General features: G+C 34.0%; 2 protein-coding genes across 2 annotated transcripts in view; both read right to left on the bottom strand.

The window, feature by feature from the left end:
- Positions 1 to 15,161, bottom strand: part of LOC134236909 (protein SCO1 homolog, mitochondrial-like) — a 176,459-nt gene that overhangs the window by 15,036 nt on the left and 146,262 nt on the right. The gene's annotated exons all lie outside the window — the stretch shown is intronic.
- LOC134236901 (tumor protein p53-inducible nuclear protein 2-like) lies at positions 2,187 to 10,549 on the bottom strand. The gene is made up of 3 exons (XM_062719061.1): positions 10,391 to 10,549; positions 5,246 to 5,536; positions 2,187 to 4,365 (listed from the first exon to the last, which is right to left on the bottom strand). Exons 2-3 carry the CDS (start codon positions 5,367 to 5,369, stop codon positions 3,740 to 3,742), a joined length of 750 nt encoding a protein of 249 aa, XP_062575045.1. The 5' UTR covers positions 5,370 to 5,536; positions 10,391 to 10,549; the 3' UTR covers positions 2,187 to 3,739.

Genomic DNA, 15,161 nt, shown 5'->3' on the forward strand with positions numbered 1-15,161 from the left:
GTACCTCTATTTTCTTCTCTACACTGTTGGATTCTTTTCGTATCAGTGTTTTAGCTTTACAACTGTAACTTTTATTGACTAAGGGCATTCTTTCTAAAACCTACACTGATAGTCGAATTAAATTATCCCTCCACGTGACATGTGTCTTCTTGAATTTTGAAGCATTTTTTTTTTAAATTCCAGATTTGCTAATAATTTGAACTTTTATTATAAATAAAACACCTCCCGCCTCTCCTTCATTTAATCCTGAAGCTTATGGACATTTTTTCACAACTTGAATATATTTAGCATTAGTATGAATTACACATATTTCCCCCCGCTTTCGCGAAAGCGAGGGGAAATTACTAGTAATTCTCATTCGTCTGTTCGTCTGTCACAAGACCTTTCAAAATGAACTATGACCATGACCTTGAAGTTTGACTAACTTTTAAAAAAAACTTTAAAGTTGGTCATAACTTTTGGATGAGAAGATTTAGGGCTTTCACCTTTCACGTGTGTATATTACCTGTGACAAGACCTTTCTATGTATACTAAGATTTTTGAACCTGTGACGTTGGCCTTTACGTTTGACATTCTTTTCAAAAATGTTACTTTTTCCTTATAACTTTGGATATAGAGAAGAGATAGGGCTTTTATATTTTTGGACATTTGTATTACCTGTGACACGAAATTTCCGAGCGTTGACATTCCCTTGACCTTGACATTCATGTTTGACCTTATTTTTAAAAAAAAATCAATTTTGGTGATAACTTTTGAATGACATTTGATAGAGCGTTCGTATATTTAACACAATATGCCATAAATAATGACTTCTCAACCACAGAGACACTGAAAGCGGGGGAGGGAGCACAGATCTTTGCATTTGCTTGTTCCCATTAGTATAGCTGTTGAATAAGTTTAAGCACCATTCTGGGGAAAAACTGCTACATATAGTCGTTTGTTATTTTTTCAGATAATCTCGATTTCATCATGTTCGGTATTTTTGTGCGTAAATCTTTCTCGGTGCATGTGACAACTAAGGATGTGTTATGCATTGTAACTCGTAATAGACTGAACTGTAGGAAGTTGTTCTGAATCAAAATTAAGGACAATGTGAGTAATGTGTTATTCATATTACCAGTAATTCATAAATTTCCAGTGCACCAGATATTGTTTAATATATCAGTCGGTACATGTATATGTGGACTTGCATTTACAATGAACCCCGATTATTATGGGTGTTGTTTCAAGAACAATTACAAGAGTTTGGGCATGTTGGGTGAAATATCATTTAAAAATTATTTTAAAAGAATTCTTGAAAAGCGCATAAGCGAAGATAACGAATAAGATTGATAACTTCGACTTATCACATCATAAACAGATGCACTAAATAGTGAGCAAAAAAAGTCATGTCTGGAAAGAAACACCTGGGGTGATATGTGGACATCTTGATATTTTGTCCTTGGGGGATTCGGTCATTTTACTGTCACTGATGTTCTTTCACCCGTGACATTTGTCTGATATAAATGGCATACCAGACTGCGACTTGCTAGGGGGTTCCTTTGTAATTGTTTTAAATACCGCTAAATATGCTTACATGTATACACTTCTCAGCAGGTGTAATGACCATTAGGTGGGCAGTGACATTCCCTACTTAAATGTTAATCCTTAGTTTATTTCCTAGAATTGTCAACTATTGTCATGCCAGTAACCTCATTCAAAATTACAGACTGAATGTGAAATATGTTTTACATTCCTTCAAAAAATCTCTTAAGGATAGACGTAAAATTTCTGTGCGTGATATTTATTTCTAAATTATTAGATGCATCCTTCCTTTGAAAATTATTTTAAAAGTTAGTACTTCTTATAGTCCCAAAAAGAGGAAGCTCATGACTTACACCTAAAGGAGAACATGTAGCGATGAAAATATACTGGGACAGTTTTATATGTGTTAAATTCGTATGCAAACATTATATTTGAAAACATCCTTGTTGTTTAACCCATGATCTAGGACCAGACTTTTTTATGATTTTGAGGGGAAATGGTGTGTCCAAACTAAATTAAATCAAATAATTAAGAAAAAATGTCTTAAAAATCTGACATATCAAAACCGGCCTATGATAAAATAAATTCATATCTTTATGTTATCATTCTTGACATCAATGGAAAGAGATATAAGTTAGTGAACAAATGACAATGAAGACAGCTTTTTAAAAATGCAAGTTTTAATATCGCAATAAAATGCACAAAATAAATAACGAATATTACATCATCTCACATTTAGTCTATTCATTTCACATTTAAATCCACAATACAACTTTAGAAGAAATTGATAAAAATTCGAGATTCTAATCATACCAAAAGAAAAACTCTTTAATAAATCAACAGTTGTAAAATAATTTAAACATCAGATACCAATGCATAATAGCAGGATGTGTGTTATATTTTAACATATTAAATATGATGATTATTATGATAATGAATAACAATGGTGTCTTTTTTTTTTAATTAGGAATTTGAAAATTAACAAACCAAATAAAGACTTAGTGAAGAAACTTCCTCAATCCAACTCTTGTAATATGGCAGTAACAAAAAAAAATCCACTGCTTGCTTAACTAGATATCCTCTCTCTCCCTTTTAAAATAACATATTCTAAAATTCAGATACCACTTTACTTATTTGTTGCTATTCTTCTGCAAACGTTTATGCAGCTCATTCATAATTCTGTTTATCTTTGGTTTTTCATTCACACTGCATTCTTTTTCACCTGAGTAAGGAATTTCATTTTCAAGCATGCACCATTATAAAGGATAGTAAAACAATTATTAAACGAAGTTCTTTCAAAAAAGGCTCTTCAGTTCCATAAGATAGATGGTCCTAAAACACATTGCATAGATAGATAGTGATGGTAATCAGATTTTTAAGGGACCACTAAATACATTGTATGAGCTGAGATCTTAGAAACATTAACATATTACCAGGTAAATAGGCAACCATTAACAGTGTGTAACCGGTATTTACAATAGTAGTTCTGTTACTATGGGTAAATTAACTCAGGTATTGCACATAAAATGCTGATGGAATAAAATGTTACGTAACTATTTACATTTTACAGACTTGAAACTGGTAACAATTGCTAAAATTTACTTAAAAATTGAAAAGAAAAGGTCATTTCTATTCATATATATATAAACATGTATAAGATCAAATACAAGAAAAACATTTGTAGCTATTATTTTAAAAGTAAGTTTATAAACATTCGGTGGATAAATACTTTTAAAAGAGTTTTTTTGTAATTTCCCAACAAAACAATGGATTATTAAAAACTCATGCACCAATAAATGTTTGCAAGAAAAGCAATTACCATGTTATCATATCAAAATATGAGGTATTTTACACATGTTAGTCTTTCACTATTGATAACATTATATATACAAGGCATAACAACAAACTTTTTTTTTTGGACATCTAACTTAAAACATTATCTAACAATTCTTTTTTTACATTCCAAGTAACAGTGGAATGATTTTTATAGTATACCACAATCTACATACAACACAACAGGTGATAAAATTTAATGCTTGTCTTTGACACAATTAAAATGTGCAGAAATATGAATATGGAAATTTTACTTAAATCAGTTTCAAGCATAATTTTACCCAATTCACCTAAACTAAAACAAAATCTGGAAAAGGATATAAATAAATGACAAAGATATATTTAAAATCAGAGGTGTAAGGGACTATATTTGGCAAAATGTTCAGTGCTTCATCTGCTTGTTGTTGAAGGTGCGTGCTGATGGGGTTTGGATTCTGTTTTTCTGACTGTATTTCTTGCCATTACGAATCATATTCTTGTTGTGTCTATCTAAGCTGCCATTGGAGAGGTTACGAGTTTCCTTGTACTGTTTGACCCGCTGAGCAGACCTATAGGCCTCGGCTTGAGCAAGAATTCCACAGCGAGCTGCCACTGCGTTAGGCCGCCTGGGAGCCTGTCGGACAACTTGTCCTTTACTGTTTCTTGGACGGAGGCCTCGTTTGGCCACAACATTGCTGAAATTATCATTGGAAGACTCGGAGAGATTGCTGTCCTCGCCTGAACTGCCTCTGGAACAGTGACTATTGTACACAGACATACTGGGGTGTTCTATGAGAAGGTTCTCCATCTCTGACATGGGAACCTGCGATGAAGGGCCGCCTGCAGTAAAACAAGGAGGTGGGGTTAAAATCCAACTTTCATGCATGCGCAGAAAGAACCTGGAGTTAGGCGTGGAGGCGCCAGACGAGCTGGGCGTGCCATGGCCCACACCAGTGTCGCTGTCACTATTATAGGGGGAATGCCCATACACACGACCTATTGATGGTACAGTGACACACGTAGTCTTATCTGCAAGGAGAAATTCTACTTTGCAGTTTTACTAGGGTCTATTTCAGGAAGTTAGATCAAGCCAAAAAAATTTATTTTATTTTTTTTTCTGAAGCACAATTTCTTGACACGTTATCTTTTAATATACATGTACTGTAGATTTTGCTCTCAAAATAACACCTGGAGATTTTATCGATTTTCTTTTCAAATTATTCTTTTAATTTTACATGTTGAAAAACTTTGATTTTTTTTATTTAATTAAAAATTATATATGTTATCATGTTGATATGTTGTTTTTTGTTTTGTTTGTTTGTTTGTTTGTTTTTTTTTTTACTTTTTTATGCAAAATTACAACACCCAGGAAATATAGTATACAGACTTAGTCAAATGCTAAGCTATATCAAAAGATATGACATGCTCTACAGCACCATGAAACTATGAGGGCCCGGTCAGCTAGTTTGCTAAAGTTTGTGCAAATATACTATATGTGTACTTATTTCATTATATATTCAATATTTTTTTCTGATTGCACATGCAACCCTGAATTAGTTATATTGATAAGTGTTAAAATCTATGTACATTATATTTAGAATCATTTTATGTTGGTATTTATGAAAAACATTGGCCAAAGAACCAGTCAAAATAAGTACACAATTAATATAAGGTGTGCGGATCATTATAACCAATGATGGGACACCATCACAAAAAGCATGCAAACATTAAGACCACAATAAATTACTTAAACAGTATGCTTTATCTGATTTATAGAAAAAAATAAATTTATATAGAAATTATGATAGATTTTGCAGTAATAAGGTTATCTTCTTCATATTAATTGAACATGCATTGGAAAATGAATGTGTTAAAGGGAATTAACTCCTACAGTTCCATTTGTTTATACCTTGTACATTGACAATTAGCCAGTCATCATCTTTGGCGGGGGCTGTCTCCAGCTCCATCTCTTTAACAGGTTCCTCTTCAGGCTGGGAGGATCCAAACAAATAGTTGGCCACACTGCTGAACATATTGGCACAAGGGGTGGATCTAGCTGCTTCAGTTGTTAGTGGTGACGTGGTTGTGTCTAGGTATCTCAGTGTTTAGTGAAGGTTGATCTTGTATATATATATCTCGGTTGCTAGTGGAGGGTGTTCTTGTCTTGATCTAAGCAGTAATTCTTTAATTCTGTGATTCTCTGTAAAATACCAATGCAATAAAATCAGTTGTCAGTTCAAATATTTAAATATCAATGAGTAAAATTCAAACAATTAATTCATATCATTTTCTTTAAATTGAATTCAATTGAATTAATTTGTAAATTTAATGATAACAAGTATATAAAACAAATAAAAAAACATGAAACTTGACCTGATAAATTAACTTTCATTAAAGTCCATTAAAAGTATTAAAAGTTAACATGCTAGAGTGAATTTTATCAAGTAATTTTGTATTTCAGTTTTGATCACATGTACAATTGCATAATACAACTACCTGGTTTAATACCTATGCTGTCATAAACAGGGGTAAGAATTCAGTCAACCATGAATCATTAGGTAACATGCCTGACTGTGCAATACAGTATGTAATGTAGTCATACATGTACTGGAGAAATGATTTCACTCCCTATTACACAATGTGGTGCAAATTTTACTAAAATATACAGTATCTAATGGGAAAAACTGTTTGACTCCAAAGAATATACATGAATTTTCCTAAAAACACCTCTTCTTCATAAGGCTAATACAGATTATTGTACGTATATATGCTAAAATGAAATAACAATACCTATATTGTTGACTTCTCAATTAGAGGTCTATTGTTATATTTTTTCACTCAATAGGAAGAAAACAATACCTATTTTGGTTGTTTGGCATTAAAATGTCCTGTGGTGCTCCCTGAGCTTAACCAACTGACACCCGGCAAGTAACTTTAAATGCCCTGATGGCCTCATAAGTTTACTTTTCAAGGTAAAACAGAGTATTGCGGGTAATGATGCAATATGGAAAATTTGTTTAGAAGGAATTACATGACTAGTCATGCATGTATACGTTAGACTTTGACATTTCATAAATATTTGAGGATATATAACTACAGACTGTGGACAAAAGTATCGGAACGATTTACGTCGTCGTTTTATATTTGGAAAATACTCGCGTTTGATTCGATGCTTAAAATAGCCGTATTACGTAAAAGCTAATAAATATAAATTACAATTTTTGAAAGAAGAAACAATTTTGCATTTCTCTGATTAAAACAAAGGTTATTTTTTAAAACTTACCTTAATATTTTGTGATGTATCCTTTGGCCCTACGTACCGCGTCGATTCTTGTGGGGAGAGATCGATATAAATTTTGAATTGTTACGCAATCAAACCGAGTCCAAATTGAAAATATTTTATCATATAATTGTTCCACAGAAGTTATTTCCTGCATGGATTGTTCTATTTTTCTTTTAATCTTTAACCATAAATTTTCTATGATGTTAATACGGGGCTCTGCGCTGGCCACTCCATTGTATTGATATGGCTGTTTTCCATGAAAGCTTTCGTTGCCCTAGACCGATGAACTGGTGCATTATCATCTTGAAAAATATAATTATTGTCCGGAAAGTGTCTTGCTATCACTGGCCATAGATTGTCATCTATAATTTGAATATATTTATCTGAATTTATGTTTCCCTCCACACGTGTTAATGTCCCGACGCCATGATAGGTTATGCAACCCCAAACCATCACGGAAAGTTTCTTGTTTTTTATAATAATTGGTGAAATGCACTCTGGTCTAAATGCTTCGTCACTTTTTCTCCAGATGTAAACTTTATTGTCACTGCCAATAACAACTTGACTCTCGTCTGAAAAAATTACCTTTTTCCAGTCTTCGTCTGTCCATGTTGATTTCGCACGACACCATGCTACTCTCCGCTGTCTGTTTACAGGGGAAATCCTTATTTTTTTCTTACAGACACAGCGATGATATTTTTGATTCTTCAAAAATCGCCACACTGTCTTTTTAGACACATTTCTGTTTTCATTGTTGTTGAATGTTTCCGTCAAATCAGCCAGCGGAGTTTTCCTGTTAGTTTTTACTTCTCGCAAAATTTTTCTCCCGTCACGATCGCTCAAACTTTTTTTCCTACCTGTTTTCGGGGCAGTTTTTACAGTTCCTCGTTCACAAAAATTTTTATAAATTCGATGCACAGTTGTTTTAGACATTTTAAGCATATCTGCAACTTTTTGAAAAGAATTTCCATTTTGAACTAATAAAACAACGGATTTTTTAAGACCATCCGATGCATAATGACGATTCTCAGCCATGATTTTTGGGGACAGATTTTACCACAGGCACCTGACGTTACTTATTTTTCTTTTAATATAAAAAATATACACATACCGAATAATAAACAAGGTACCCATCGAAACCCGCCATCTTGGATTTTCGAAGTAGGTCATCACTTGTATTTTCGTCTGAAACTCCGTCAAATAAATTCCCTGCAACCATATTCTTTCTGTAGCCAGTCTTTCGAGGTCTAAACTTACGGACACTGCAGCCAGGAAGGCGCATTACACTTGCAAATATTGAAAATCCCTCGTCAGACTCGACCTACTGCTTCAACATTCCGAGAAATCGCCAAAAGGGGGCCGGAAGTTTACATCAATATGCTAATGGGAATTCCGTATTTGTCAGTTTTGTGGTGGATCTAAAGCGGGGTGTCATAATTACTTTGAAATTTTAATGAATATTTCGATTATAGAAATGAAAAAAATGCAAAATGGGAAAAATAAAACACTTCTTATAAATATACCTGTAAAATATACTATATTAATCTATACAGGTCGTTGCGTTCGAAACAATTTTGAATAAAAGAGGGGGGGGGGCTTAAAAAAATCAATAACAAATCATCTAGAGTTAATTGAATCGTTTTCAAAAAACAATAGACTGCAAACCATCCAGTTATATATATGTATACATATATACATGGCATATGCTTAATTGAAAAAGGAGAAGGATCACACTGAAAAAAGGATATGTAATGAAATCAAATATAAGCCTATGCAACATGTATATGTATAATCTGTCACCAAGAAAAAAATAAAAATGTCGCCATGTCACTACTTTATTGCAATACATAAAATTGCAGATCTCAACATTCCCTGGGATAATTTTAGTGTGGACCCCCCCCCCCTCTCACACACGTGCGTACATACTTATAAAGTCAATCTTCTGCACGGATAGCGCTCAATCAGGGCATCAATAATGACAGTGTTATTAATTATATTTAGTGCATGTAAGTAGGGCCTTACAACCAACTCAATTTGTCTCGAAAATGTTCATTGATCAGCTAGCATGATCAGGCCGATCTCCGACATTTACAAAATATAATCGCTTTATTAATCAAGATATATCAAAATTATTTTGAGAGAAATAAAAAGAATGTTCTTACATGTATATTACGTTGTATTATTGTCTGAAATATTGTTTTTGGAATAAGTACTAACTTCCGCCGGTTTTTTTAAAAATAAATCACACAAATATATTGACCAATCAAAAAAGGGCTTTCCCTAAGAATTTGAAGTCGTATGTAAACTTCCGGCCCCCTTTTGGCGATTTCTCGGAATGTTGAAGCAGTAGGTCGAGTTTGACGAGGGATTTTCAATATTTGCAAGTGTAATGCGCCTTCCTGGCTGCAGTGTCCATAAGTTTAGACCTCGAAAGACTGGCTACAGAAAGAATATGGTTGCAGGGAATTTATTTGACGGAGTTTCAGACGAAAATACAAGTGATGACCTACTTCGAAAATCCAAGATGGCGGGTTTCGATGGATACCTTGTTTATTATTCGGTATGTGTATATTTTTTTTATTAAAAGAAAAATAAGTAACGTCAGGTGCCTGTGGATTTTACTTACTTTTAGATTGCAGACGATAAATAATGACGTAGTGAATGTAAACAGGAAGTAGTCATCAACCTAAATACCCAAGGTGTAGCATCAAATCGTATCTACACCGAAAATGCCAGCTATAAATAACGCGAACATGTGCATCAATAAATACACTAACGTAAATCGTTCCGATACTTTTGTCCACAGTCTGTACATGTATTTACTTTTTACTTTAAAGAAACTCAAACTGAAGAATATACAGTATGGATTTTTGAAAAACTTTTTTTTTTGTGGAAAAATAAAGGAAGGCACTCAATTTGAGGTTAAAAATTTCAGTTTTAATATAGATATTTAAAATAAATTAAGAATCATTTTCTTTTAATAAAAAAATAAAGATATATCTTTATTGTATATTTATCAAAATTATTTAAAACATGCATCTTAAAGAATCTCATTGGTTGGTTAATTTATATACATGATACATGTAACGTAAGACCTATCTAAAAATACACAGAAATGCTGCATCAGCCATTTATGCATCTAAAAATAGCTATATAGCCAGGAATTGGAAAGCTGAAACAGAATTTTTATTGCACAGTTTCCAATTATTTTAACAGAACATTTTACATGATGATTATAGAAACTCTCAACCATAAACCAATATACTCCGAGAAATCAATATATTGATCAGAGCGTTGCTAACTGATTTTGCAAATGTAAATCCACGGGCAGACATCATTTTCACCAAGAAACTACTTAGCTATTTCAATTAAATTTTCCAATTTCCAGGTCTATGCATCATATAAAGGATAAACATGTTCCGTATTTACAAAGGACGGAGTAAGTTAATTTGATCGATCAAGATTCAACAAGCACAACTCAACAAAAAGAGGATCCGCCCGAATCTGGACAAAGAACGCGTCAACGACTGACCTGTTTAAAACAGGAAAATGCATACCACTGATGTTATCCGGTAAAACAAAGCACTTTTGTTTATTCTACGCATACAACTGATTCAAGAAAATGCTTGCATTTTTATCATTGCACCGATTTTATAACAGCGTATGTACAAAACAAACTGGCAGCCATTATGAAGGTCAAATCGATGCAGCTGTCAAACTTGAAGACTAAAATTTACAATGATAATGGCGATAAATGGTGGTCATACTCACGTATTAACAGTATTTAGACGTCTTTCAGCAAAACTAATCAAACTTAGTTTCAAAATTCGATAATTTTCAGTGAATATTTCGTTGTATTATTCCTCTGTTTTCCTCTCTCAGCTGACGACTCTAAAATAATCGACGCAACAGTGTTTACGTTTGATGGCGTAATCTGATTGGTCAATTTTCCGATTGTCACGTCCTTATAAGGTAACTTCATGAATATTAATAAGAATCGATGAACCCATTATAGCAACGGATCTGCGCGCGCAGTTTCTGTCATCCGTGAATGTTATGAATAGATCGTGATTGTAAACCTCGTTCCCTTTCTACAATCGTGATGTAAACAAAGCATTCAGTACCCTAAGTAAAACTATCTTCGTATTTATATTTTATTCATTGCTGTCGAATTTCTAGCTGAAAAAATTAGAGTAAGATTTTAAAAGCCATGTCCAGGTCATTGAACTACATGGTTCGAGAAAAAAATAATCCAATGATATAATAGGTGTACTTGTGGCGGATCTGGTGGTACCGCTTGCAAGTTAGTAGGCAGGAGTTATCTCTCCATGATTTTGCTTATAAAATTATAAACTCGAAAGAAACTTACATAAAGATAGGCCTGCAGCATCCAAATTAATATTTTGGCGAATTATTGTCCTGAACCAATGATATATTTTATGCATCATGAAAAAATATAAAATCGCTGTAAAAGGAAAATACAGTATATTTTCCACATGTTCGAGAAGTACAATTATTATTCCCCGAAAGAATAATCATAAAAGGTACTTTTGATGAATCGTAAGAGGCATATGTTGCAACAGGGAACCTGCCTTTTTCCCCCAAACTTATATGTACATGTAGACCTACATGTATAACATCTTAATTTATACTATTAAAAATGTTTATTGAAAGGCCATTACATTGCCCATCCCCTCCCCATGCACTTTTTGTTGCAATATAGTCATATAGTAGTAAATTTGGAATTTTGGAGGTAAAAGATTTCGAAACCAACCCCCCTCCCCGAGTTCGGGCATTACATCTTCTTTTTCCCTCTTTTTTCGGCCTGGGCTTAAGTCATACGTTTTTCGGGAAAAATATTTCCCTGGCTGATCATTTAAAAAAAAAAAAACGACAGTACATCCTTTTAATTAATTCAAAGATAGCTTACATCAATTTAGATTCAACTTATTTTTCTCTGTAAATGTACGACCGAGTAAACTGAATTAATATATTTTTCAGCCTTTCCAAATTGATTTAATACAAGTATTATCACTCATTTTTTTTATTTATTTAATTTTTTTAATTAGGATTTTATCATATTGTTCCTGGAGAAATTTCGAAGATGAGCAGTTTTGGAATAGCAGACACGTATATATGGGTTTAAACATCTTGGATAATAAATCAATGCAGTATATAGTTGAGGAAAATATTCACCAAGGTCATCTGTACCACAGGCATCAAACTGCCTTGAATTTGTGACCCGAGTATATATTAAAGATACTCAGTATACTATAGGAGGTCAACAATTCAAGCGAGTTTGATGCCTGTGGTCTCGTACACTAAACTCTCTTTAGGAGTTAACTCTCTTTGTACAGTATAATCATATACAGAGACAATTATACCCCTGTTCTTTAGTAATGACCAAAGGCGCATGATTTCAGGATAATCCCGCTGTATGTTGTGTTTTTCTTAAATCTAGACTTGTCTGAGTACAACACCTAAAATTAAAAATAAACCGCTGAATACAGAAATGTGACATTTTCAGATATACTGTATATGTACCACAGGCGCTAGACCTTTTAAACCATGGTACTGTGAGCACTAAGCACACCAAATGATACGGTATAAAAAATGCGCATCCCATATGATTATAATGACAAAGTCCATGTTTTGCTTTTGGGGACTGTTACGCTTACGCGTATCCATCTCTAAATCAGCAACTTCTCTTATAGCTGCAGAACTGTAGCTCCCCGAAAAATATTGACGGACCGGTGAGGTACAGTGCCACCCATTGAAACAATATATATTGCGCCCAAAAAGTTGCGCCTGGTTCTGGATTATTTCCTCCAAATTCTTACCTCAGTTGCAAAAAAAGCTTGTCAAAAAAATTACTTCCTCCTCTGTCAAGTGCTCGTGTAGTTGACATCTGCAATAAGCACACTGGACCGGATTATCTTGCAAACCCAAATGGCAGTATTTAAATAAATTTTCGATGATTTTCAATTTCAGGGCCAATGGGACGCAATTAACAACAGTTATACGGAATGTTTTGTTGTAGAAACAGTACAAGAATATGTTAGGAACACAACGTTAGTAATATTCTGAGATGACAGTCTTGAAAACGCTGAGAAATTAATCGAGAAATGCACACTTTTTTTGTGCGCAATAAATACTAGCATTCAGTTTTTTTCTTCAGTTGGTTGCACTGTACATAGCTCTTCCAGTCTGTCAATGTATATTTTTCAGAGAGCTACGTATACCATACTATGGGAGGCAGGGTATCATTTAGTGAGCTAAGTGCTCACAGTACCTTAATCCGAGATTCCTCTGACTCTAACCTCCGCTTTTATATTATGAATTGTGCGGGGGCACAAGTCATGATATAAAAGCAAGGGTTAGAGTCAGAGGAATCCTGGATTAACAGTACTTCAAACTACAACGAAGAGACATCTTGTCAAACTCATCTTCTTGGGCTTTTCGGACAATCTCGGAAAAACTCGGAACATCTCGATGTTTTTTCCACTTCTCGGAAAGGCCCGAAAATTTGTTTGAATTAATGCAATATGATATGCACACAATCTAATGCTACTTTGTTCTACCTAAATCTCTTTATAGTGAATGAATGTGGACAGGACTCATCCCGTCTTAATATAAACCCTAGCTGCAGAACTGTAGCTCTCCGGGAAAAAAAAATATTGACAATTTAAACCGGAGAGCTGCAATGCCACCCATTAAAAATCTGTATATTTATTGCGCACAAAAAAGTGTATGTTTCGATCTCGATTTATTTCTCCATGTTTTTAAACTGTCATCTCAAAATATTACTAACCATGTGTTTCTAACATATTTTTTTTACTGTTTCTACAAGCGAAACATCCCTTATACTTGTAAATAGCCCTTCTGGCCCTGAAATTGAGATCGTCGAAAATTTTGTCTATTTATCAATTTATACTGCCATTTTGGTTTGCACTCTTGATAATTCTTTCCGAAGCGCTTCATGCAGATGTCAACCAAGAGAGTACTAAATGATAGAGGAGTAAGGATTATTCTTAGTCTATCTTTTTTGCGATTGGGGTAAGAATTTTGAAGAATTAATCCAGAACTAAGCGCAACTTTTTGTGCGCAAAAATATACAGTTTTTACGATGGATGGCACTGTGGCTCTCCGGCCTGTCAATATATTTTTTTTCGGAGAAATAGTTCTGCAGCTATATACTTCCCTGGTTCAAGGATATTTTTATTTGTCTTCTTTCATAAATTAGTCTTAGTTTAATTACAATGCAGTCCTTATGCAAACCAACCAACAAACAAAGAAAATATATCGTAGAATTGTCGTTTTATTAGGGGGTAGGGGGCGGGTCATGATTAAAACAAACTTGACTCAGCTACACTGTACCTTACGATGCTTTCTTATAAACACGATTAACAATGACTTTGCTGCATGTTCTTGAGATTTTTGAAGATGTTTCCTATATATTTCTATGTAAAACTTTGAGCTCCCACTGTGGACCCACCCTACCCCTGGAGGTTAATTTTTTAACAAATGTGAATCTGCACTACTTCAGGATGATTCCACATAATGCCAGTAATTCTTCACGAATACGTTATTATCCTCTATTGGAAGAAGACGTGGCCCAAACTTTAGTCTCCTTTACCCGAGGATACTTTATGACAAGTTTATTGAAAATGGAAATTGGCTGAGTGGTTCTTCAGAATATGAAAATGAGAAAAGTTTATAACGAACAACGACGGGAGACACAAGGCAAATTTCGATCAGAAAAGCTCACAAAAATTGAGGCTTCGGCTCAGGCGAGCTAAAAAGAAACAAGACAAGCTGTTACATGTAATTTAGTTAGCATCTGAATATTTCTTTTTATCTAATGATATTCACAGTTTTTGAAATACATATCGTACCCTCCTCCTCCCCAAATGCCAATTAATCATAGCGTATAAGTCCGCCCTGCAGAACAATAGCTACTCAGATTCTACGATGCATTTAGTCCTAATGAGTCTAGATTTTTGCGAAACATCTTCATTTTGAATTGCATGTTTCTCAGATCTGAACTCGAATTCCTCGAACCTAACACTAACTACCTAAAGCGTAGCAATGTAATGAATTATCGAAGCAAAAGGCAATAAAGTAAGCAGATTTATAGAACATTACATGTACTTTATTTCTGTCCACAAGTGTTACTTAGCATTCAGTTCCCGAGTCAAATAGAGTCCTAATTGAACACAACAAGGATTCAAGGAACATTATCTATAAACTAATCCAGGAATTCTTCCAACAATAGATGATTGATAGTTATGTCTTAAGAAAAATGTATTACGGACCAGAAACTGCAGATAATAAAGTTAAAAACATCTCAATTTCCACGACAAGGAGTTAATGGCTATATAAGATTGGGAGTAAATCAAGACAGGGTTAACTGTCCGGCGGAATCTCGCATTTACCGTCAAAACGTGTCACTTTCACGCGCTAATTGATATGAATGACTTGTCGATTTCTCTAATTTAATGCCGTCCATCAATTAAATTGTCATTTTGACCATGTTGGTGAT

The sequence above is a fragment of the Saccostrea cucullata genome, unplaced genomic scaffold (assembly GCF_032062105.1).
Source record: "Saccostrea cucullata isolate Sc308-1 unplaced genomic scaffold, CSIRO_AGI_Scuc_v1 ctg34, whole genome shotgun sequence".
Lineage (NCBI taxonomy): Eukaryota > Metazoa > Mollusca > Bivalvia > Ostreida > Ostreidae > Saccostrea > Saccostrea cuccullata.

What these genes read in the sequence shown, in the direction of transcription:
- LOC134236901 (XM_062719061.1), bottom strand. Translation starts at nt 5,369, where the DNA reads ATGTTCAGCAGTGTGGCCAACTATTTGTTTGGATCCTCCCAGCCTGAA. An exon ending in GCTAATTGTCAATGTACAAG is followed by an intron (nt 4,366 to 5,245) that starts GTATAAACAAAT and finishes TTCTCCTTGCAG; the next exon opens with ATAAGACTACGTGTGTCACT.